Source organism: Glycine max, chromosome 3 (genome assembly GCF_000004515.6).
Source record: "Glycine max cultivar Williams 82 chromosome 3, Glycine_max_v4.0, whole genome shotgun sequence".
Classification (NCBI taxonomy): Eukaryota; Viridiplantae; Streptophyta; class Magnoliopsida; order Fabales; family Fabaceae; genus Glycine; species Glycine max.
Genome location: NC_016090.4, coordinates 40,122,389 through 40,144,435, shown reverse-complemented (window position 1 = coordinate 40,144,435; position 22,047 = coordinate 40,122,389). Strand labels below are relative to the sequence as shown.

The window sequence follows — 22,047 nt, the reverse complement described above, 5'->3', positions numbered from 1 at the left end:
GTGTAACATAATGAATGATACCTAGTACCGTGGAATCAAATCATGTACTAAATTATTCTCTGTTTCTGTCCACTTATACTTGTCCTTCCCAATTGCTCGACTGCTCTTTCAAGTCAGGATCACAAACAAGTTTAAGAGAAACTAAAGCAATTCAGAAACATTATGGTTTTGAAAATCTTTAAAATTAGCACCGACTCCCACACTTACTAAAAAGTGAATTTAAAAAGGTTTGGACGCTTAACATAGTTTGTTTTTATAAAGACAGTGATTATGCAAGTCTGTTTTAGAGTCCTGTCCATTCCATCGCAAATTGGAAAATGAAATAAAATGATACAACACTGATGTAACCTATTCCTTCATTCCATCAGTAAGAAGAACAAAATAGAAGAAACCACCTTCTCTTGAAATGGAAAGAAAAATATTGTGTACAAGATCCTGAAATAATCAATAGAATCTTAAATTAAGAGCCTCATAGTAATAGGTTCCAAATTGTGAGTTGTCATCAGATAAATGGCAGGTAATAACATTATATCTTTTAACTGAAACTCAGAAAAGCCACTGTTCAGCATAAGAAGCATCTTAAATATGATGTACAATGCCGTGTGATGCGAATACCATTTCACGTAGCAGGATAAATAAAGCAGGAAAGAGGGGATCCTTCTCTTCTTTCTTCACGAGCAACATGCTTTGAAGATATCTTCAATTTCTGGGTCATCCCCTGCTTCTTTGTCCTGCTCTCATGAACATATTTCACATAATGAAATCAGGAAAACATTTATAGGCCATGAATTTTATGCTGACTGACAACTAATTGGCTAATTGCTGCTAACATGTACCAAGGAAAATATATTATATAAAGGATGTGGCATATTAGAGGGGGTTGTGAAGGTATGAGATGTTATTTTTACCGGGGCCTGCAACTATAGTTCCTCCTTGTTTCCTGCCACCATGTCAAATATGAAGGAAAAGTTAAGAGAACTTCAGTCATGCAGAAAAGGGAAAACATGATCCTGTCAAGTGTCAATGACTTAGAAGATACATCTTACTAGTGATTTTCATTTTATAATTTGTTGGATTATTTTAAGAGTCTAGTATCAGTGTAATAGGGGTTATTCAGTATTTCATAATATAACTTATCAGTGTAATATATGTCATTATCCAATATTTATTTTGTCGTTTCCTTCTTTTCCAACCTAAATCCTATAATGTCAACAGAATCCATAGGACTTACATACAAATTTAATTATTGCCTCATGTTAAGACATCCAAGACACGTCTAAATACTCTTCAAGTGTCAAACACTCTTCTTCTGTTGTCTAATAAGTAATTATCATGAGTCAAGTACTCAGGCAAGACATCAATGGTCAAATGAAGTTTTTTTTTTCAAGCAGATGAAATTTTGTTAGTTGTTATAGAATAAAATGGGAGAAGCTTTATCCCAACAATGTTAATATTCCTCCACAATAGTTAATGTAACAAGAAGTGTTCAACCAAAGTTCTCTTCTACCAGGAAGTAGGGTGTAATAGATGGACCAATGCCCTTAAGATGGAATGGTATCTGCTATGTATAAGTTCCTAAATCATAGATTCGTAGTAGGAAAGCCTATTTATCAGTTTGGAGAAGAAGGATCCTTTTTATAGCGGAATAGACTAGGCAAACCTGGAAAAATTAGCATAATCAAATAGTTTTAGATTTCTTGTGAGATAATTCACATACCAGCCTCCTCTGCTAACTGTATCCTTTTCAAATGAAAGCTTCCAATGTTGTCGATAACCTTCCAGATATAGCTGTATTATCTTAAGACCTGCCTGCGGTGTAACAGCTGAAATTAACATAGGATGTCCTTTGTACAGTTAACAAAAATCTCAATTGATGAACATATATCATTCAGCCACAGGTGTTTTATGGACCTTTTGTTTAATAAAAGATCTAGAGACTTGTGACTTACATTGGGGGTAAATGTGGTTAAAACTCCAGAAACAAAATTTAAGGCCTCGTATGACAAGTGAGTGGGGTCTGCATAGATTTCTAGAAGAGATAACAAGGTCCTGTCAAAGTGCTGATATAAGATGGATAAATTACTAAAATTAGAACAAGCATAAGGTTATCTGCAAAGTACCTCCTTCAAATTTTGATTTCTCAGAAAAGGATTTGGCCTGTACCAATATAAGGTATTAGCAACAAATTCCAGCATATTCGGATGATAAGAGAGAAGAAATCAATACTTGGAAGCATTGGACGGAGAATTATATTCCAATTGAAGCAGATAAGAAATCTCTTGTACTCTTTTCCACTATAAATTAGAGCCTATGAAAACATGTTCTGAGGATTTAAGTTTAATGAACCTTGTCAAGAAGATGAGTAAAAGAATATACAACATCCAAAAATGAAAAAAAAAAATAAAAAATCCAACCTAACAGGTCTGATCTAAAAGTACAGATCAATACATTATAAGTCAGATATACCTGATCAATGCTCCCAGGTCCAATCAATACAAGTGCCACACCAGATGCATCCATTATATCCTGTTAGCAGAACATATCCATGTTAGTAGACATATTAGTCTTGGTTAAATAGAAATATTTCTATTTTACCACTAAACATTTACCATGACATACGAAAGATGATGTAGGATTCCTCTAGCCAAAAGTTATCATTGCAAACTATCTTCTAGAAAATTGGCACTCATGTTATGGCCTTACACCCCATAAGGATTGGGGAGGATATCCTCATTCAGAACTAGTGAAAGTAAAATAGAGATTACGCCAAAAGGAAGCTATCCAAACATTCAACACATGAAAGGGGACAAAAACCACTAGTCATGTTTGGACCAACATTTTGATTTAAGATTCATGTATACTAGATACTATAAACTCAAAAAACAAGAACCAAGATCATCTTCTAAGACTTTTTTCTCTTGAAGTTAACTCTAATAATGTAAAAGATGCATGGCAGTTGCAACTAAAAACAGAAAATGAATACTATTAATCAACATTCAACACTCAACAGTGAGGCAGGTTTTTTTTTTTTTTTTTACCTCAATTACAGAAAAGTGTGACAATAATGAGAATAAAGTTTAGTCTTATTTGATGTTTTAAACAGTGACAGAAAACAAGTTTATGCGTCGATAAAAAAAAATGTAAACTATAGAATTAGTCTTACGAAAGATCCAATTCTTTTTTAATGCAAACAACAAAGGGTTTTATCTTTATTGAGAGTAAAAAGTTATTGTACGCTAATTAGATTATATGTCAAATAAATTGATGATAAAAGGTTAAATGTAAAAAATGATTTTTGGTATAAAGGTCGATAGGGTCTTTCTTATTTTTATTTTTTTTGAAGAAGATAGGGTCTTATTAAAACAAAGTGGTTGTGTACTACTAATTACTTGTAGAATATGCTCGTAAGAATCTTTTAACATTCCTAGCCAAATTACATGAGAAAATATCGTGTAACCAGGAGATAGATATTTCAGCAAAAGATTAATGTACATAATATTTTAAAGAAAAGCGACTAGGGTTTGTATAACTTTTAACTAAGGAACTTATTATAAAAAAAGATTAGGGTTAAATAAGTGAATAAGAGCATGGCTTAAAAGTCAAGCCACAGTGGTCGGCTAAAGGTAATGCCAAAAGAAAATTAATTAAAAAAATTCTCCCCGAAAGTGACATTTTGAGCAAAAATCAAAAGAAAATCACAGTCAATCAGACGGCACACACTTAACCAAAAAATAAAATAAAATCAAAAGTAATTGTGAATCGATCTATGATGGAAATACGAAGCCCAACCCATATAAATCTGGTTAAACCAAAATAAAAGAAAAAGAGTGTTTTTTAATTTTTTACAGAGTGATTTAAGAAGGATCAATTGCACACAGAGCATTATAATAACACAACATTACCACTTCCACCGTCACGTTGTTGTGCTGTGCCTCTCCTCTCGCTGCGTTTTCCAATGGCGGCCATAACCCGCCTCCTAAATCGCACCTCTTCCCTCTCTTCCGTGGCGCGTGGATTCTCATCTCACGCATCGCCGCCGCGCAAGGAGGAGAGGAATGTCCAGTGGGTGTTCCTGGGTTGCCCCGGCGTCGGAAAAGGCACCTACGCCAGTCGCCTCTGCAACCTCCTCGGCGTCCCTCACATCGCCACCGGCGATCTCGTCCGCCACGAGCTCGCCTCCAACGGCCCCCTTTCTTCCCAGGTCCCATCCCCCCTCCTCTCTCTTTCTTTCTCTCTCTAGAGATTCAAAATCTCACCTTTTTATTAGTGTTTTGTTGGTTTGATTGTCTTTGAATTTAGCAAATTGATTAGCTATGGTAAGCATTGTGAAACACAAATCTAATGGTAGATTGTATAATGGTGGTTAATTTTGAGCACGTGATTTATGCACTTATCTAAGTAAATCTTGGCAATTTATTTACTAGGTTATAAGGAAAGCCTGCCTGTATGTCTTCTGAATTAGTCAAAGTGAAGTCTTGGCTATTGATTGCTTCTCTTTTTTATTTTTCCATTTTATGATATTTCAATTTCAATGCATCATATGGTGTACCTTAATTTTGTATCTGTTTATCGGAAGCTGGTAAGTGTGAAATGAAGATACCATTACCATGGTTTGAACTTTTAAGAAGTAGCATAGTTTTTAACTAAAAGCAAATTATAAGATGATAGTATATTTATCTCTTTTGTTTGTGATTTTCAATTTTTGGTCTTTTTACAGCTATCAGAAATTGTTAATCAAGGAAAATTGGTGTCAGATGAAATCATCATAAGTTTATTGTCAAAGAGGCTGGCTGATGGGGAAGCTAAAGGAGAATCGGGATTTATTCTTGATGGTTTTCCACGAACAATAAAGCAAGCGGTGAGTATTGATTTGATACCCACCTAATGTCCTTATATTAATTAGCATATGTGCTTGTAGTTGACTGTGATTTTTCTAGAGACTAACTAACCACACAAGTGGCTATATTTTCTGTCCTCCCCCCTTTAAGTTGCGACAATTTCCTGACATTCACTTTTCATAACAGCGATTTACTAAAATTGTGCTTAAAATCTGTGTTCTCAGGAAATATTGGAAGGGGTAACTGACATTGACCTGGTGGTCAATCTGAAGCTCCAAGAAGAAGCACTGCTTGCAAAATGCCTTGGTAGAAGAATTTGCAATCAATGTGGAGGAAATTTTAATATTGCCTCCATTAGCGTCAAGGGTGAGAATGGGCGTCCTGGAATGGTCATGGCTCCACTTCTTCCTCCTGCACACTGTATGTCAAAGCTCATTGCTCGGTCAGATGATACTGAATCAGTAGTCAAAGAAAGGCTTCGTATATACAATGAAAAGGTATTTGTCTTCTTATTTTGTCAAACTTCCTCATTCATTTCTAATAGTTTTATAATTTTTTTTTCTATCATCCTTGCAGAGTCAGCCTGTGGAGGGATTTTACCGTAGTAGAGGGAAACTGTTGGAGTTTGAACTGCCAGGAGGTATCCCAGAATCTTGGCCTAAGTTGCTGCAAGCTCTTAATCTTGATGATTATGAGGAGAAGCAATCTGCTGCAGCATAAAATATATAAGCATACCATACAAATGAGTATTTCATTCTTTGCATGCATGCATGCATGCTTGACAATTTTGCAGGAAATAGAACCAAAGAAGGTTTACTTCTCTATTGGTATTATTTGGATAAATAATTATATCATGAGGTGTTGGAATCTGATATAACTTCTTCCCTGTTGGGATTTCTGTTATTCTAATTCAGTTATATATGGCCATGGCTTGATGGTTTCTAACATTGTCAGGAACATATTTCTGTCAGAATTACTGATTGATTAGCATTTAGCAATAAACTTCAGTAAATTTGGCACATAAAGTATTGTGTTGTAACTGAAATATGAAATACAAAAGAACTAATGTTATTGTATTAATTTCTTCTTATGCTGTTTTTCTTTGCCTGCCGATTTCACAATCCCACTAATGACTAATTTTGGTTGACTATGTTTTGGATGCATATTTTGGTAGGTTCAAATCCTAGGAGTTCTCTTTTTCTTGTTAACAGGAATGTGACTTTCACATATCTGATCATGTTTGGATGCAATTTTATTTTTCATCTAGATTATTTAATTGATATATGGGTTTATTGCTATATTAAGTTATTCTGTCATGGGGTGGGGTTTTGCTGCATCGCAGCTGGCCGAGCTGGTTGGCTCAAGTGTTTGCAAGCCAGTAAGTTTAATCAGCTGCTAAATTAAGACAGGGCACAATACCAGCTCTTGACTGCTCAAGTTTTTGTGGTGCAAGATAGATTATGCCCGACATTTTATCTCAATAGTCACAAGTCCCTTTTTCTTCCACCATTGTTCTTTGGATAAAATTTGATTGCAGTTTCTTATGTGCTTTTAGTATTGTTCTCCAATCAAAATTAGAGTTTGACTATAGATATATTCAATGATTCTATCAATACTAGTCTCTTTAGGAATACATGGAATTTGTGATGGGGTGGGGTTTTGCTACATCGCAGCTGGCCGAGCTGGTTGGCTTAAGTGTTTGTGAGCCAGTAAGTTTAATCAGCTGCTAAATTAAGACAGGGCACAGTACCAGCTCTTGACTGCTCAAGTTTTTGTGGTGCAAGATAGATTATGCCCTACATTTTATCTCAAATAGTCTCGAGTCCCTTTTTCTTCCACCATTGTCCATCCTTCCGACAAAATTTGGCTGCAGTTTCTTATGTGCTTTTAGTGTTCTCTGATCAAAATTAAAGTTTTCACTTTGGTAATTTATAAGATAAATGTTTGCACGAAAGGTTAATGAGTTATTGAAGTGAAACTTTAGTTCTAATCGGAGAATAAACATCAAAAGCCCTTGTGTCTAAGATGTCTCTATTATTTTGCCCCAAGTTACATGCGTTGGCTATGGGCCTTGACCAATGTGCTTGACCCCGTGGTTGAAGTTTTCTAGTGGATACTTATCGTCCTTATTTTGCTGAATATTATGTTTTGAACATGTTGAATTTGTTATATATTGCAATTTGATCAAGAATGGTTAATTTCTTTTTGCCGGGAAGAATAAATATGATTGGTGCCACTTAACAATTCCATTATTCCTTCGTAAAATGGTTATATTGCTTTTTTGTTTTTTGATAGTGTTGTGGGTAGGGGGGTTGAACATTTTGTTCGAACAATACCTAGTTCATTTGATTAATTTCGCTGGATTTTTTTTAGCATTCTAAGCTGGCAGCAAGTTTATTGTTTCTTTTGGGGAGGGGTGGGTGTAACACAATGAAGTTTTTTTACCCTTTAAATTGTATGTGATTCTGAAAGAACTCAATATTCGTTATGAAACGTTGTGCTAAATGTTATAAAAAAATGACAAAATCATTCATATTTTACCTTATTAGAATACTTGTAAAAATAACTGTATGTAACAGCTACGACTGACAATATGTTTTATTTACTTTTAAGAAAAAAAGGTATGTTTTATAAAATAAAATAAAAGAGTATGTTAATAAGCTTTGGGGAATATATTTCAACCGGTTTTTTCTTTAAAAACTTGTTTGATCAATTATACATTTATACCATTGTGAAATAACTAAATCGTCGTTTTAAAAACTTGTGCTGACAGAAAAGAAAATAACGTTGAAAATGGCTTAAAATTGGTAATAGTGCACCATGTCAAAAGGTCATCTTTATTGGGGTGGTGTTTACACTCCTTTTTCTTATTAAATCATCCTTGTTAAAATCTTGCATTGGAGGTGTATCTTATTACGGACCACTTGTTTACCAGGTGCTTATTTAAGCATTGGTGCTTGACCTTTTTTTTTCCTCATACAGTACACTTTTTTATATGATAATAAGTTATGTTGATAAGTTGTAAAGATTTTGTGGTTATTTGTGGGGTTTATTTATAATTTATTACTTCAAGTTGTTTGATTGGAGAGAACAATTGTTTAAGTTGTAAAAAGTAAAAATGAGTTATACTATGTCATTGTGAAACTCACTAAAGATGTGTAAGAAGTAAGAAAAAATCCTAGGATGGAAATACTCATGCTATATTTTGGGTGCCTGCGTATCTTGTTGAGAATTAGAGATTAATTTCTTAATGTTTGGGATCCAGAAGTTTACGTGAATTAGGTTGTCTGACTTACTAGGAGTAGAATATATTTTTTTTTGTAAAAAAAAAATTCTTAGTCCCTAAACATTTTTTAGCATGTTGAGTTCCTATGTTTTTTTCTCTCTTATAGGTTTATTCCATATTATCTTTTTTTTTCCTAACTCCGAAACCACATATCTTTCTTCACCAGATTAGAGATTAATTATGTTTGTGGTGTATGATTGTGACCCAAGGAAATTTTGCAATTTCTTTCGCTAAGTAAATTGTTCTCTCTTATATGAATCTATCAAAATCTTATATTAGTGAGTCAATCTTTTGAATTGTTTAATTTACATTATTAAGTAATAATATTAGTTGATGACATAATAGTTATGCTATCAAGGAAAATTTAATCTATTTTAATTTTATTTAATGAGATATCCATGCTAATTTTATTTTTGATAAACTGTATTTTTAATCTATTTTAATTTATCCTCTTCAACTTTGTGTAGTCACATGCAAATAACATAAATAATGACGCATGAGGCCAGCATGCATTAGTTATATGCAGTCATAGTGACAGGGTGCACATCGAGCATTTCTAAACATAATTAAGAAAAAACAAACACCAATAAACTAGTTTTCTTAAAATTATGTTCACCATGTAAGGGTATACAATCATCACTTCTTGCATTTTACAATTAGAACTGAGATTCAAACAAGAGTCAAGTTGAACATGCCAAAAGAAAACTTTCATATCACAAACTTTTGGGTGTATTTGGACATCTACCGGTGATCATTGCCAATCTAGCTTAAATATAAACGCTAAATCTAATTGGGAAACAACACCACAACATGTCAGCACATATAGTACTGCATTTTTTGTCCAGAAAAAGTTAGGACCTCTGGGTTAGGTTGTTATAGTACTTCTACTGAAATTTAAACAAAAATGTATCATAATTTTATTTTTTTAAGTAGATTTCTATTCTTTTGAAATTTATGAGATAGGTCTTCACTCGATGTCGATGATCATTTAGATTATGCTAAATATGTATATATAGTTGGTACCTGTCCAATGAAAAACTTGGTTAATTTATATAAAAAAAATTAAGGGGCGTAAATATCTATTAGAATTAATCAAAATATATCGAACATGCCGATGGTTGGAATGATATTTAGTTTGAATCTTTTTAGTAAGATTTCGAATTTAATATTTGTGGGTAGAAAAAAGTTAATTAGGAAAAAAAATTCACTAGATTAAGGTGATAAGTCAGACATTTTAGGAAAAATAGTCAATGATATGTAGATATTTCACATAGATCTCATGATGAAAAAAAAAACTATATTACTGCGCTTTACAAAGCAAATTAACCCTACACAAACTGGAGTAGCGCTATTTGTCATTATGTTTAACAGGAAAAAAATTATTCCAATTTTTAGATATGAAGTTCCCATTCGCAATACAATTTTCCACGTAATTGGATCAACAAAAATTATAAGTATGATATTTGAAATCACATAACAAATTCTTTTATTTTTCATGTATGAAATGACAGATAAAATTATTACTAATAACGTGAGGATAAAAATGTAAATTGACTCTGGGACACACACAACACAACTGCCAGTCATAGCTATAGAAAATTAGAAATCCAGTTTTGATCGTGCAGGCAAGGCACCGCCCCACGCGTGCACTTCCCAACTAGCATTCCAATTTTCCAACGTCTCAACTAACTCTCAAACCATATATTACGCCTAAACCCTAATTTTGATTCTAGACATCTGTGACTGTGTCATCGTCATATCTCTTTCATTAGTAGTAGTAATCTAATGCACACTATAGCCTAAATAGTTTTACATCAGAAAAAGAGGAATATTGTCATGATATTGAATTTTTTACAGCAATAATACAAAATAACACTCACTCTAGATTATTAATTTACACAACTAGCAACATTTATTGCTCATATAGAGAACTTGACTCCTCCAATCCCGGTTATTCACTTCTTTTCATTTTTTTACTTCGACGTTGAGAAATCACACCAAACAAGAAATATATCGTGTTGTAAATAAGTGACAATTCAACATAAAATCATTCAAAAACACAAATTCAAGTAGCTTTTTTTCATCGGCAATTCAAGCAACATTAAATACCTGGACATTTAAACCTAACTACCTAACTCACAATAATCAAATCAATTCAACTAAAGGTAAAAATAACGAGTAACTTATCGAAATGTGATAAAATTCAATACCTAGACAACTCGCAGGCCAATCTCGTCCACCATGAATTCAATAAGATGGGCCAAGTCAAAAGTGTGTTGGACCAATTTTTTGTCATTATTGGAAAAAGTTATTTTTTTCAACTTAATTCAATCCAAACCCGTGGTGAAATGCACGGATGACAATCCATTTTGATGCCTCTAAAAATATAATAAGTACCTCTTATATATAATTTAACGATAAATTAATTTTTAAATTTTATAACTTAATATTAAATTAATTCTAAAAATACAACTTAATAAGTATCAAATTAATTCTTAAGTTTTATTAAAAATTAATTCTTAAATATTAAAATTAAAAGATAAAATAATCTAATAAATTTAATTGTGAAATCTAATTATTGCAATTTTTACGCAGAATAAAATGTCATTTATCCTATATTTACCCAGTTACCCTATGCAAAATTACACATGTTGTGAAAGGAAGGAAACGAAAAAATACATTGGGATTGACGTATTTATTAAGTTACGTAAGCTTTTGCAGAATGAGTTGAAACATCTCGGGCGGTGAGGGAATCTTATATGATGCGAGGACACTAACACGACATCGTTCTGGTATTAATTTCTCTCTCCATACGTAGCGAATGGTCAAAGAGGACACTGAGATAGTTAGTTGTCCGTACATTTTTGGAGGTTGGCACCCACTGCGAACCACCAATCCCAAGATTCATACTTCCCAATAACCATGTAATGTGGAGTTGATCTGTATTCACCTTTTACTATTTTTATCAAATAATAGTTTTAATCATTGACTGTAATGTGGAGTTTGTATTATTATTAAGAACTAGAGAGCAAGTGTGGTTATTTTTTAGAAAGGGAACATTATCGTTTAGATTCAGAAATCTAATTTGGAATCAAAGCACTCCCTTCTATCTCCCTCTTTTCCTCTCTGTCTGGTTTGCATTAGTATACATACATATAAATATTCATGTATTTGTATAAGGTCAATCCCCAGAAGAAGCTGAAGGTCCTTTTTTTTCTGTTGGTTTCTTTGGTTGGATCTAGAGAAGACAATCTTAGTTGTGAAACTCAGGTATTGTATTTTTATTTGTGATGGCCACACACTATTATACACGTACATTTTGAATTCATTAAGAACTGATATATTTTTATTTTTATTTTTGATGTCCAGACACACATGTTGGGAGTAATTATTTGTTGTAAATTCTGAGCCTTTTGCAGGAGAGGTTAAACTCAGTTTTCATACACTCAGCTGGGAAATGAAAATTAACTGTGAAGCCAACCAGCTGCCACTTTTTAGCATGTTGCCACTTCTCGGATTTCTGGTTAGTTCTCTACTCTTTTTCTTCTTTGTTTTCTGAATTTTTTTATAACACTACACCCCTTAATTAGCAGAAAACAACGGAATGAAAATATAAAAACAAGAAGGAAGAGAAAAGCTAGCTTCTTTGTTTTTCCGTTGGAAATCTTTGAACTATATATGGTTTAGACAAAACTTGGTCCAAATCATTATTAATTCGGGACTTTTCAAACCTAAAATCAAATACCCAGTAATAAGTCTAATACTACTATATTTTGTTTTCATAGATCTTTTTGGTTTTCATATATCACAGATTCACATATATAGAGTGTAAGTTACTTGCACTCTTCTTTCTACATGTTCTACACAAATTCAATCATCACTCTTCAGTCCTCATCTCTCCCCCCCCTCCTTGTTAGTTTTGCCAATCAACATCATCACCTCTCATTTGGAATGTGCGAAGTCTATGTAAGACATCTTCTGTACAGACCAGGGGAACTTCCAATGCGAATCACAAACTCAAATATATATAGAGTACGTCCACAAATAGTTGAAAAATTCTTGTTTAGCTGGATGTCTGTCCGGCCTAATTTCCAATTTAAACAAAGAATTGAAGAAAGAAAATAAAATAATAAAAAATAAATTAAAAATAGAAAGAAAGTTTTAATTTTTTTAAGTTATTTTTCCATTTTTTCTTTACCTATATCCTTACTTATAATTCCTTTCCTCTCATCTAAACGAAACACAAAAGTGCAACTCTACCAATGTATTTGAATAAATTTTAATTGATTTGTGTTTAAATATGTATATAGTCTTAATTATATTATCAGTATAAAAAAACAAGTTGTATTTCAGTAAAAGCAAAATGATTTTTAGGTACTACTCAAAACCTTATTTAGCAGCTAGAAAGCTAGATTAAAAGAGAGAAAAATATAACTGATAAATAATATAATATAATAAGAAGAAAAAAACAAAAGAAAAGAATTAATATTAATAAAGTGTCTATATTATTAATCCAATCATCACTTTACTAAACTATATATATAAAAAAAACAGATTTATCTCTATTATTAAGATTTAGCTAGATATAATCCAAGCATACTTTTCTTGTTCACATTACCATTTTTTTTTTGTACAATACCTTTTTTCTTTTTACCTAAAAAAAAGAAAACTTATTTTTTGATACAGTAGTTCACATTACCATATACTATGGCTATCTAATATAGAGATAAATCTGTGAAGATTTGAGTTTTTGTGAGTTTGAAAAATTGCATGGAGATTGATGACCGACATCGACCAGACAAAATAAGTGAAATAACAGTTTTCATGTTTGTTACTTTAATTTCCTACCAGGGCCTCTATTTGAAGTTTGGCGTTTAGCCAAATTCAAAGGCACCGTCCCCTAGGGGGAAAAACAAAATATTTAGGTTGGCCACGAACGTAAGTTGGCCAAAGCATTTAGGTTTTTCTTTGGATTAAGGTTTAAAAAGTATTTTTTTTTATAAATTCTAATGTATTAAATGAATTAGAAAAAATATTACTTTCAAAGTAAAAATACTTTTGAATTCTCTTAATTTTATTCTAAACATGCACTTATTATCTCTTTGCTTATGCGCTAAAATTATCTTGAGATGAACGTTTCAACAATTTTAATGGTTATCCAAATATGTATCTATATTATTCATGTAGCATACTTTTTAACACTTTTTTTATAATTATATTTGCTTTTTAAAAAATGACTATGGTCCATCACATTTTGGGGTGAATGAGATAAATGAAAAATAGCGATAGGGTCAAGAAAGAAAAACAAAAAAAAAAATACAATAATTAATGTGATAAAAAAGTAATAAAAATTGAAACTAAAACATACAAAAGTGATCTATGTTAATAACAGTTTTTTATCTATCTTTATTTAACACTTTAAAAAAAAATTAATTATATGATTTTTTTGTAAAATTTTATTAGACGAAACAAATTCTCATCATCATCACCCGGCCTTATTTTTTAAATATAACTTATTTTTTTGCAAGTGTTTTATATCTTACATTCATTTTTTTTCTCTTTATCTCTTTTTTTATCACATCTTTTACTTCTCTCTTTTCTTCTTCTTTTTTTCTTTTCTCTTCTCCACGCCTATCTTACACTCCTTATATAAATAGAGTGTGATGAGACAATTATTTTTGTTCAAAACACTTCAAAATTTTCACATTTTATTATAAGAAAATATATTATGCATAAAAAATAACAATTTTACGATATTATTCAATTATCATTTATCATATATAATAAAGTTATTAACTTTTATCATAAATATCTTACAAATCATACCAATTCTGATTTTTTTATTAGTTAATAGTTTAAAAAAATTCAAATGCATCATTATTAAACTTTTTTGTAATTTACTTTTGATCTTATATTAATTCCTTTTTATACCACTCTTGTTTATCTATCACAAACATATTGATGGGAAATTAACCTTATGATACTGTTGTTGGGTAATCAACGCTCCCATAAATAAAATTATTCACACCCACAAAAATCATGAGAGTACACCAAAGATTACACTATAGGAAAAATGATAGCAAACGCAATAATTTAACGTGATTCGATACCTCTTGCCTACGTTCACGAAATTGACTCAAAGTATTTAACTATCATAAAAATGATTACAATATTGTAACTCACCCCAAATAGTGTATCATCCTACAAAGTATCTGACTCAATGGTTACAAGAAATGATAACACTTACACAAAGACACTTTTCTGTCAACAAAGTGACTTTGTTTCATAGTCTCTCTTCTCACACACTCTCTTCATGTGTTATGTTTCTCTACTAATTTTTTTCTTTATTTATAGTAAAGATTGTCAACAAATATAATAAATAAGTTTTTTTTAAGTTAAAAAAAAAACAATTTTCAATACATTCATTCAATTAAGATTCATCTAGTAAAAGATAATCTTTCACTTAGTAATAAAAATTTAATTTTTAATGTGTATGCACCTTATTTTTTAATTAATGATAGAAAAATATTTAGAAATTAATGATAGAAAAATATTTAAAATAATATATTAAAGAGTGCTTTTGTTAACTTTTCAAATCTAAAAAATGTCTTTCTTCTCTCAAAATATCATTTTGCATATGTAGGAAAGAAAGTGCTTAGGACTTGGAAATGGACATAAGTTTGTAGTTCTGTGTGATGTGACATTAGAGTATGTTTAATTATCTTGGTGTCTTATTTTAAGCAACCATTACTTTAATGGCTACACTATTCGAAGACAATGATGTAACACAGAATTAGAGATGATCAGAGAATTATCAATAAAATAAGCGACTCGGTATGGTGTCAGAAAAAAAAGACCCACAGCCTTGTATATAATTTGTGAGAGAAAATAATTATGCATCCCAAAATTTTTGCAAGAATATATGTGCCAGCAAGGATTGTACCGTTTATATATATGGCCAGGACTACACTGAAGTTTCTTGTGACAGTTTGGAATGTTCAGACTTTGATACATCATGTTTGCGGTTTATCCTGTCATGATAAATAAATAAAGGTTAAAATATATTTTTTATATATAAATATTAAAATATTTGATATTTATTTTTGTAAAATTTTAAATATATTTTTTTTCTTATAAAATATAAATGTGTAATATTTTAATTCGAGATTAGATTTAAAAGATATTATCTTAGTGCCAATGACATATCCTTATTAAGTGTCAATTAGAATTTGAAGTGTTAATTTATTGACATTGATACGTGAGATAAAATTATCCAAATTTAATTTTGAATCAAAATATTATATATTTATATTTTGTGATGATAAAAAACATATTTCAAATTTCACAAAAATAAATTTTAAATATTTTAATATTTATAAAGGAGAAAAATATATTTTAATCATAAATAAATAAACAAGAAAAATAGCATTTGCCTCTGTTCCTTTTTAGTGGCTGTAATGTACAAGAAAAAAACTAGGTTGATGTGAAGCTCTCGTTAATATCTAGAAAGAAAAAAGAAAAAAAAAAAGAAAAACTAAGTTGATGTCAATCTCTGTTTAATATCTCGTTTAAATTTATGATTTTGGTTCTTTTTTATTTTTAATTATAATATTTAATCTTCTTAATTTTATAAATTTATGATTTTGGTATCTCAAATAGATTATTAACTAATAATTATGATTATTAGAGATGTTAAATTAATTATAAAAAAATAAAAATGATTAATTATTAAACTTTAATAAAAAATTATTAATTCTAATACGGTGTTACCACCGGTAGAGTCACTGCACTAATGAAGGTAAAAGAGCTTTTTGCGCAAAAGAGAAGGAGCATTGTAGAAAATTATGATTAATAATTTTTTAATAATTAATAATTTTGATTAATTTATAATTAGTTTAGTAATTCAATTAATTAAAATTATTTGTTAATAATCTATCAAGAGGATCAGAATCACTGATTTATCAAACTAAAGGGATCAAATTTTACAATTAAAATTTAACAAAATTAAAATTATAAATTTGAAAAATTAAGAAAACCAAGATTATAATTTAACCTAAAAAAGAAATAATAAATATTGGCAGAGTCCATGATAGATAAAGATGTCTACAATTGTGCATCCTATATTTCAACACTTGCCAAGTTAAATAGGAAATGAGATCTAACTTGTTGAAACAACATTAATTTATTCCATGCAACACTTCTTAATTTCTACCCTCTACTTTAATTTAATTTTTTATTTATTTTCATTCACAATACAAAACAGAACAGTAACATGATAACAAAAGATACTCAAATTTGATCATGCTATCATGTATAAAAGGATTGCCTGACCAAGATGCAGAAATTAGCCTCTCTATCTATCATGTTGAGTTAAAAGGGAAAAACAAAAAATGATTTAGATTGAGAACAGAAGCAGCTTCCATAATACAGTATTTGTCCATATATAACCTAGTGTATCACAATGCACACCAGTTAACCGATGATTTTCACCGACCGAGTACAATTCATTATAAAAAATGCATGGAAATTCCCGTGACGAATACAGTAGAATGTGGTCCAATGTGATAGAACTTCTCGATTCTTGTAAGTGCTGCTTGTTTTTTTCTGTTTCTTGGTGTAACCCTATGTTACTATTCTTTGCGCAAAAAGCTTTGTCCTGGTTAGCGAGAAGATAGTTTTGACTTTTGACTTTTAACTTTTCATCTATGCTTCCGAGTCTTCAATATTTCCTTAACTTTTTCATTATCACATTTAATCTCAATTGCAAAATGGTAGAATATCTGATTATATCATACATTAATTACCCTCAAATATCATAACTATGGACTACATACCGTGCGCGTAGATGGGTGAGACTCATAATTTTGATATTGAATTTCTTTTCGGATTAGGAACCATGATTCATTAAGCATTTGTTTGTAATATGTAATGTTGATTAACCATATATGCTAGGTGATGATTTTGTTTTTCTTGCAAACAGAAACACATGTAAAGGGAGCACACTTTGCACACATTGAAGATGGATATCAAGGAAGCACAAAGGGTGGTCATTTCCAAACCAGTTGCTTCAAGGCCAACTTGTTCTACTTTCAAATCTTTCTCAGAGCTCCTAGCAGGTGCAATCAATGTTTCTCCCGCTATTGAATCTTCTCCAACTACAGTTTCTGCCATTAGACCAAAGACAGTGAGGTTCAAGCCAGCAATGAATCAACCCCCTGCTGGGTTTGTTTCTTCTCAGGTGCATGAACTTTCAGTTCAATAGGATACACTTCATTCTTCCTAGGTTTTTGATTTCCATGATAAGTGGTGTTTTAAAATTTCAGGCTGATACTTTTGGAGCTGCACTCGATAATTCTTCTGACATGAGTCCTAAACTTGACACCAAACAGTCCCTCATATACAAGCCAACAGCAAAACTCGTGTCAAAGACAACTGTGTCTCTTTTGGCAAATATGGTTTGTAACATATACACATACATATTAATCTTTCACCATCTGTTAATTTACATGACATATTCAGTAAGAAAATAATTTTTATATTAAAGTGAGGTAAGTAACTTTAGGTGGTATAACTATACATAGATGATGAAAATTAGTTTAAAGTTACATGATTACTTACAAAAGTTACATTACTTTTTTTTTTTCTACGGCCATCATTTTATCACAACAAAGTTGGTCATGAACCCAATTTTCAATCAACCACAAGACAGTGCTCGTGGGAATTCAGCAGACACCCTGCACAAACATTGTTAATTTTGTATTGGAGTAACAATGTGTGACACCTAGGCAAGCGTGTCTTCAGTCTAATGGGTTCGGGCACAACTTCCATTCAAAGTCGCATTATTATTTTAAAAAATGATGACATATGCATTTTAATTTTAAGTATTCATAGTGAGATCGAATGATCAATATTTTTTTTCCACACACTTGTCTCAAATTAAACATTATGTTTGTGACATTCTTTTCTCTTCTTTTGGAGAAGGGAAATTGCAGTACTAACACGAGCTCGAATCTCGATCAGAGTATTACCCCGCAAACAGAAACAAATTATCAGAGCAGTGAACCTAGTAAGATGGTGCAGCAGAACATAGAGGAGGACCAAAAAGCTTTAACATCCTCAGTGAATTGTGATCGACCTTCTTATGATGGATACAATTGGAGGAAATATGGTCAGAAGCAAGTGAAAGGGAGCGAGTACCCGCGAAGTTATTACAAGTGCACACATCCTAATTGTCCAGTGAAAAAGAAGGTTGAAAGATCATTTGATGGGAATATTGCAGAAATTGTTTATAAAGGTGAACACAACCATTCGAAGCCACAGCTTCATAAGCGAAACTCAGCAGCAGGGACACAAGGATCAGGGGTTATGTCTGATGGAATGGTTCAAGATATGTGGAGTAATAGTCACAGTGAGAGGAACGAAGGCAATGAAGTTAGAATTGAGAACACAGGATTGTCTATGCATTCAGATTATTATGTCAAAGTTCCACAGCCTAATGATTCTTCATTAAATATTGGTGCAACTAATGCTGGTGGAGGAAGCATGGAAAACTCTTGTGGTCTAAGTGGGGAATATGAGGAAGGAAGCAAGGGATTTGAGGCACAGGAAGATGAACACAGAAGTAAAAGAAGGTAAAAACTCTTTCCTAAAACTGTAAGACCTGTTTGGTTAAGTTTATCTAGAAATACTTAAAGGAAAAGAAAATAAGAAGAAAACAAAATGAAATGAGCTTCTCCATAAACTCAAATTACCTTATGCACAGACTAATTAATAAAACCTCTTTCATCCTTTTGAGAGTTATTGCATGAGCTAATTTTAATTTATGGGGAAGCTCATTTCATTTTTTGTTCTTATTTTCTTGGTGACTTGTTGGTCATGGGTTCGAATCCGGAAACAGCTTCTTTGCATATGCAAGGGTAAGGCTGCGTACAACATCCCTCCCCCATACCTTCGCATAGCGAAGAGCCTCTGGGTAATGGAGTACGAAGTTTTTTTATTTTCTTTTCCTAAAAGTGTTTCTGAACTATTATTTATCCATAGTATGCAATAACTCTCTCATATCATGTGACATGCATGTCAGATAAATGGATAAAGTTAAGTAGTTGCATGAGATTTTGGGATGCATGATTCATAATACCCTTCTCGTGCAATCTCCTAACCTGTCAATAACCAAAAATTGTTCATCCAGTAACATAGTAAAATTTTCATTTTTGAGCTAGCTACCTTATCATTTACCATTTTTAATTAGAAGGTAATTTATATTGAATGATTCTCATTGTTCAGGAAAAATGAGAATCAATCCAATGAAGCAGCATTATCAGAGGAAGGTTTAGTAGAGCCGCGGATTGTGATGCAAAGTTTTACGGATTCTGAAGTTCTTGGAGATGGCTTTCGCTGGAGGAAATATGGGCAGAAGGTGGTGAAAGGCAATCCATACCCCAGGTTTATACTTGTTGCCTGTTCTTATCAATATATGTTTCTATGTTCTCATCAAATAACTATTTAAAGTGATTTGCTTCAAGATCGCTTTGAAAAGAATAATTTGGATTCTGCCATGCATTGCCATGATGATCTTTTAACTTATAAATGCTGCTGCAATATTGTAGTTAAGGGATGCAACATTGCCCTTATCTTAGCCTCATAGGTTTCTAAGATACAATAATTTCTTGAAATTAAGAACTCAATTGAGTTTGAGCTCCTAATCAAATAACTATTTTTTTATCGGGCCAATGTAGTTGTTAATTTGTTAGTTTTTTATTAATCAAATAACTACTGATCACTAGTATCTGTTTTCATTCTCCTATTTCATAATGTTTTCTAACAGCACCAACTAATTTGTCTTGCAGAAGTTACTTTAGATGTACTAATATCATGTGTAACGTTCGCAAACACGTGGAGAGAGCAATAGATGACCCGAGATCATTTGTGACTACATATGAGGGAAAGCACAATCATGAGATGCCACTCAAGAACACAGGAACTGTAGCATCTGAAAGAGATTCACAGGCTTCTCTTAGTAAAGATAAACCATGATTGACACTTCAATTAGTTAACAAGTATGATTCAATAGCATTGGCAGACATCTGAAATAATTCAGAGGATGCATTCCTTTTATATCCTATAGTATGCTCAGAATAATTGAAGTTGATCAGAAAGATCAAGACATTGACAATTTCAAATGCAGTACCTACTTAGACTAGGATATTTGTTGATAATAACCGTATTGGTGCTGATAAATTGTATTATATATGGAATCAAGGGCACTGGCTTAGAGGACTGCCCTTCAATAACTTTCTATCTCTGCTAGCTGCCTTTGTATACAAAATCGGTATATTCTATTCTATATCATCATATATGCATTAATCTGGAGTATTATATATCATATGCTAATAGTTTTTATTGTAAATCACTGGCATCGCCAGAAAGAACCCCAAAAGACCTTTATACAGTAATAGCTAATGACATAATTTTGTTTCTTAATGTAGTTTAATCTGATTTAGTTTGTACTTTCTTGTCCAATACGTTATCGGTGAGCAATAGTCTATTATTGCCAACAGTCATCATTGATCGCCATAGAAAAGAAAAACAAAAGTAGACGACCTGCTTGTTGGTACCATCTTGTCAAAAAGGCTATGGTGCTATTTGAAAAGTAGTCACACACTCGTTCTAAAAGTTACATGTTAAGAGAGACTTTTATCTTTAAAGCGCATGGAAGATTATATTATTTCCTCTAAAAGAGGAATGCTACTTTGGTGTTTGGTTCAGCCTCAATTTAAGGTTTCACATGCTTTGGTTGATATACCGATCTTTAATTACTAATTGTTTTTTTACAGCTTTAATTACTGGTTGCTATTTTTTTTTTCGTAAAAATTAAACACGATTTCAAAGTTTATAATACTTATTTAACCAATTGAACTAAAATTCATTGATTACTAGTTGTTAATTTAAGCATTCATATGATAATATAATATATTGAAAATATAGCTGAATTGGATGATATATAAACAACTAATAGTAAAGTGTGTTATATTTTATTTTTATAAAATGAACATCACAGGCCATTAACTAAATTTGCTATAAAAATGAAGGATCATAAATAAGCATATAACAAAACAAAAACTCACGTGTAGTAAATAATCTTGACATTTAAATTTGTAATTAGCGAAAAGATAAGTGTGGGTTGTAATGATTTGATGGTTGTTGTTCATTTGTGAGAGTAAGCAATGAGGGTTGAGTAATTAAAATCATAATGAAGACAAAGCATATAATCATAAAAAAGGAGAAATGAAAAGTTTGGAGATATTTATGTTAGTTATGACGATAAAGTTTGGAGATATTTAAAGCAAACAAAAATGTCAGTCAGCAACAGATTATGGGTAAATGAGTAGTTATGTAGCAAAGTAGTAGAAAGGATTCAACTTGTTTAAATGGTCACTTCCCAACCTAAAGTTTAGGTTTAACACATTATAATTTTTTTTTAAAATAAGTATTATTGTATTTTTTATTAAAAATCTACTCTTAATTGAAATATTCAAAATTTTATTATCACACTATGAATCTTTCTCTTTACTCATCAATATTGACGATAGAGTTAAAAAAATATTAATATTGCATTCATTTTCTCTAAAGACAAATAAAAATAAGCAAAATGATTTTTCTAAAAAATGATCCAAAAAAGGGGAGGAAGTATTGCTTCTTTCGTTCAAAAACACAATCTCTTTCGCAAGATACTTGTTTGGAAGCAACTTTAGACCTTGTCTAATCTCTGGACTATATTTTTTTTATATGAAATATGAAAATTAACTCGGTTTTTTTTAAATAATAATTGTAGAGTGAAGCGACATTCTTAATATTAATATTAGATAAGATGTGAATAACATGTTAGATTATTAACAAAGATACATAAAAAAAATTATTACACGA

The 22,047-nt window shown here is 31.3% G+C and overlaps 3 protein-coding genes across 14 annotated transcripts; 2 read left to right on the top strand and 1 right to left on the bottom strand.

Annotated features, from left to right (window-relative positions):
• Positions 1 to 25: 25 nt before the first annotated feature.
• LOC100805021 (thioredoxin-like protein AAED1, chloroplastic) lies at positions 26 to 2,975 on the bottom strand. 10 transcript variants are annotated; one of them, XR_003266529.2, is made up of 8 exons: positions 2,610 to 2,962; positions 2,449 to 2,526; positions 2,121 to 2,157; positions 1,950 to 2,029; positions 1,718 to 1,809; positions 909 to 940; positions 616 to 731; positions 26 to 435 (listed from the first exon to the last, which is right to left on the bottom strand). XR_003266529.2 is itself a non-coding variant. In XM_026127887.2 (7 exons), the coding sequence occupies exons 1-6, from the start codon at positions 2,610 to 2,612 to the stop codon at positions 620 to 622; spliced, it is 402 nt and encodes a 133-aa protein (XP_025983672.1). In that variant the 5' UTR covers positions 2,613 to 2,975; the 3' UTR covers positions 26 to 435; positions 616 to 619. The 10 variants fall into 10 exon arrangements, 7 of the variants coding, with proteins under 7 accessions (XP_025983672.1, XP_025983675.1, XP_040870048.1 ...); XM_026127887.2 differs by lacking the exon at positions 909 to 940 and having other exon boundaries at positions 2,610 to 2,975; XR_003266527.2 differs by having other exon boundaries at positions 56 to 435; positions 616 to 940.
• Positions 2,976 to 3,833: 858 nt separating this feature from the next.
• Positions 3,834 to 6,644, top strand: LOC100818561 (adenylate kinase 1, chloroplastic). Its single transcript, XM_003521321.5, has 4 exons — positions 3,834 to 4,201; positions 4,718 to 4,858; positions 5,063 to 5,335; positions 5,415 to 6,644. The coding sequence occupies exons 1-4, from the start codon at positions 3,956 to 3,958 to the stop codon at positions 5,556 to 5,558; spliced, it is 804 nt and encodes a 267-aa protein (XP_003521369.1). The 5' UTR covers positions 3,834 to 3,955; the 3' UTR covers positions 5,559 to 6,644.
• A 4,324-nt stretch (positions 6,645 to 10,968) lies between these two features.
• Positions 10,969 to 20,614, top strand: WRKY29 (WRKY transcription factor 29). Of its 3 annotated transcripts, none has more exons than XM_006576935.4 (7): positions 10,969 to 11,394; positions 11,494 to 11,647; positions 17,105 to 17,362; positions 17,448 to 17,579; positions 18,106 to 18,755; positions 19,408 to 19,566; positions 19,971 to 20,614. In XM_006576935.4, the coding sequence occupies exons 3-7, from the start codon at positions 17,144 to 17,146 to the stop codon at positions 20,155 to 20,157; spliced, it is 1,347 nt and encodes a 448-aa protein (XP_006576998.1). In that variant the 5' UTR covers positions 10,969 to 11,394; positions 11,494 to 11,647; positions 17,105 to 17,143; the 3' UTR covers positions 20,158 to 20,614. The 3 variants fall into 3 exon arrangements, with proteins under 3 accessions (XP_006576998.1, XP_014629344.1, XP_025983670.1); XM_014773858.3 differs by having other exon boundaries at positions 10,998 to 11,394; positions 18,145 to 18,755; XM_026127885.2 differs by having other exon boundaries at positions 11,000 to 11,394; positions 11,544 to 11,647.
• The last annotated feature ends 1,433 nt before the right edge of the window (positions 20,615 to 22,047 follow it).

Coding starts and splice junctions, on each gene's coding strand:
- LOC100805021 (XM_026127887.2), bottom strand. Junction 2,158..2,448: donor AGGTATATCTGACTTATAAT/GTATTGATCTGT, acceptor ATATTGGTACAG/GCCAAATCCTTTTCTGAGAA. Junction 732..1,717: donor ACAGTTAGCAGAGGAGGCTG/GTATGTGAATTA, acceptor TCATGAGAGCAG/GACAAAGAAGCAGGGGATGA.
- LOC100818561 (XM_003521321.5), top strand. CDS start 3,956: ATGGCGGCCATAACCCGCCTCCTAAATCGCACCTCTTCCCTCTCTTCC. Junction 4,202..4,717: donor ACGGCCCCCTTTCTTCCCAG/GTCCCATCCCCC, acceptor GTCTTTTTACAG/CTATCAGAAATTGTTAATCA. Junction 5,336..5,414: donor TTCGTATATACAATGAAAAG/GTATTTGTCTTC, acceptor TCATCCTTGCAG/AGTCAGCCTGTGGAGGGATT.
- WRKY29 (XM_006576935.4), top strand. CDS start 17,144: ATGGATATCAAGGAAGCACAAAGGGTGGTCATTTCCAAACCAGTTGCT. Junction 17,363..17,447: donor CTGGGTTTGTTTCTTCTCAG/GTGCATGAACTT, acceptor TTAAAATTTCAG/GCTGATACTTTTGGAGCTGC. Junction 17,580..18,105: donor TGTCTCTTTTGGCAAATATG/GTTTGTAACATA, acceptor CTTTTGGAGAAG/GGAAATTGCAGTACTAACAC.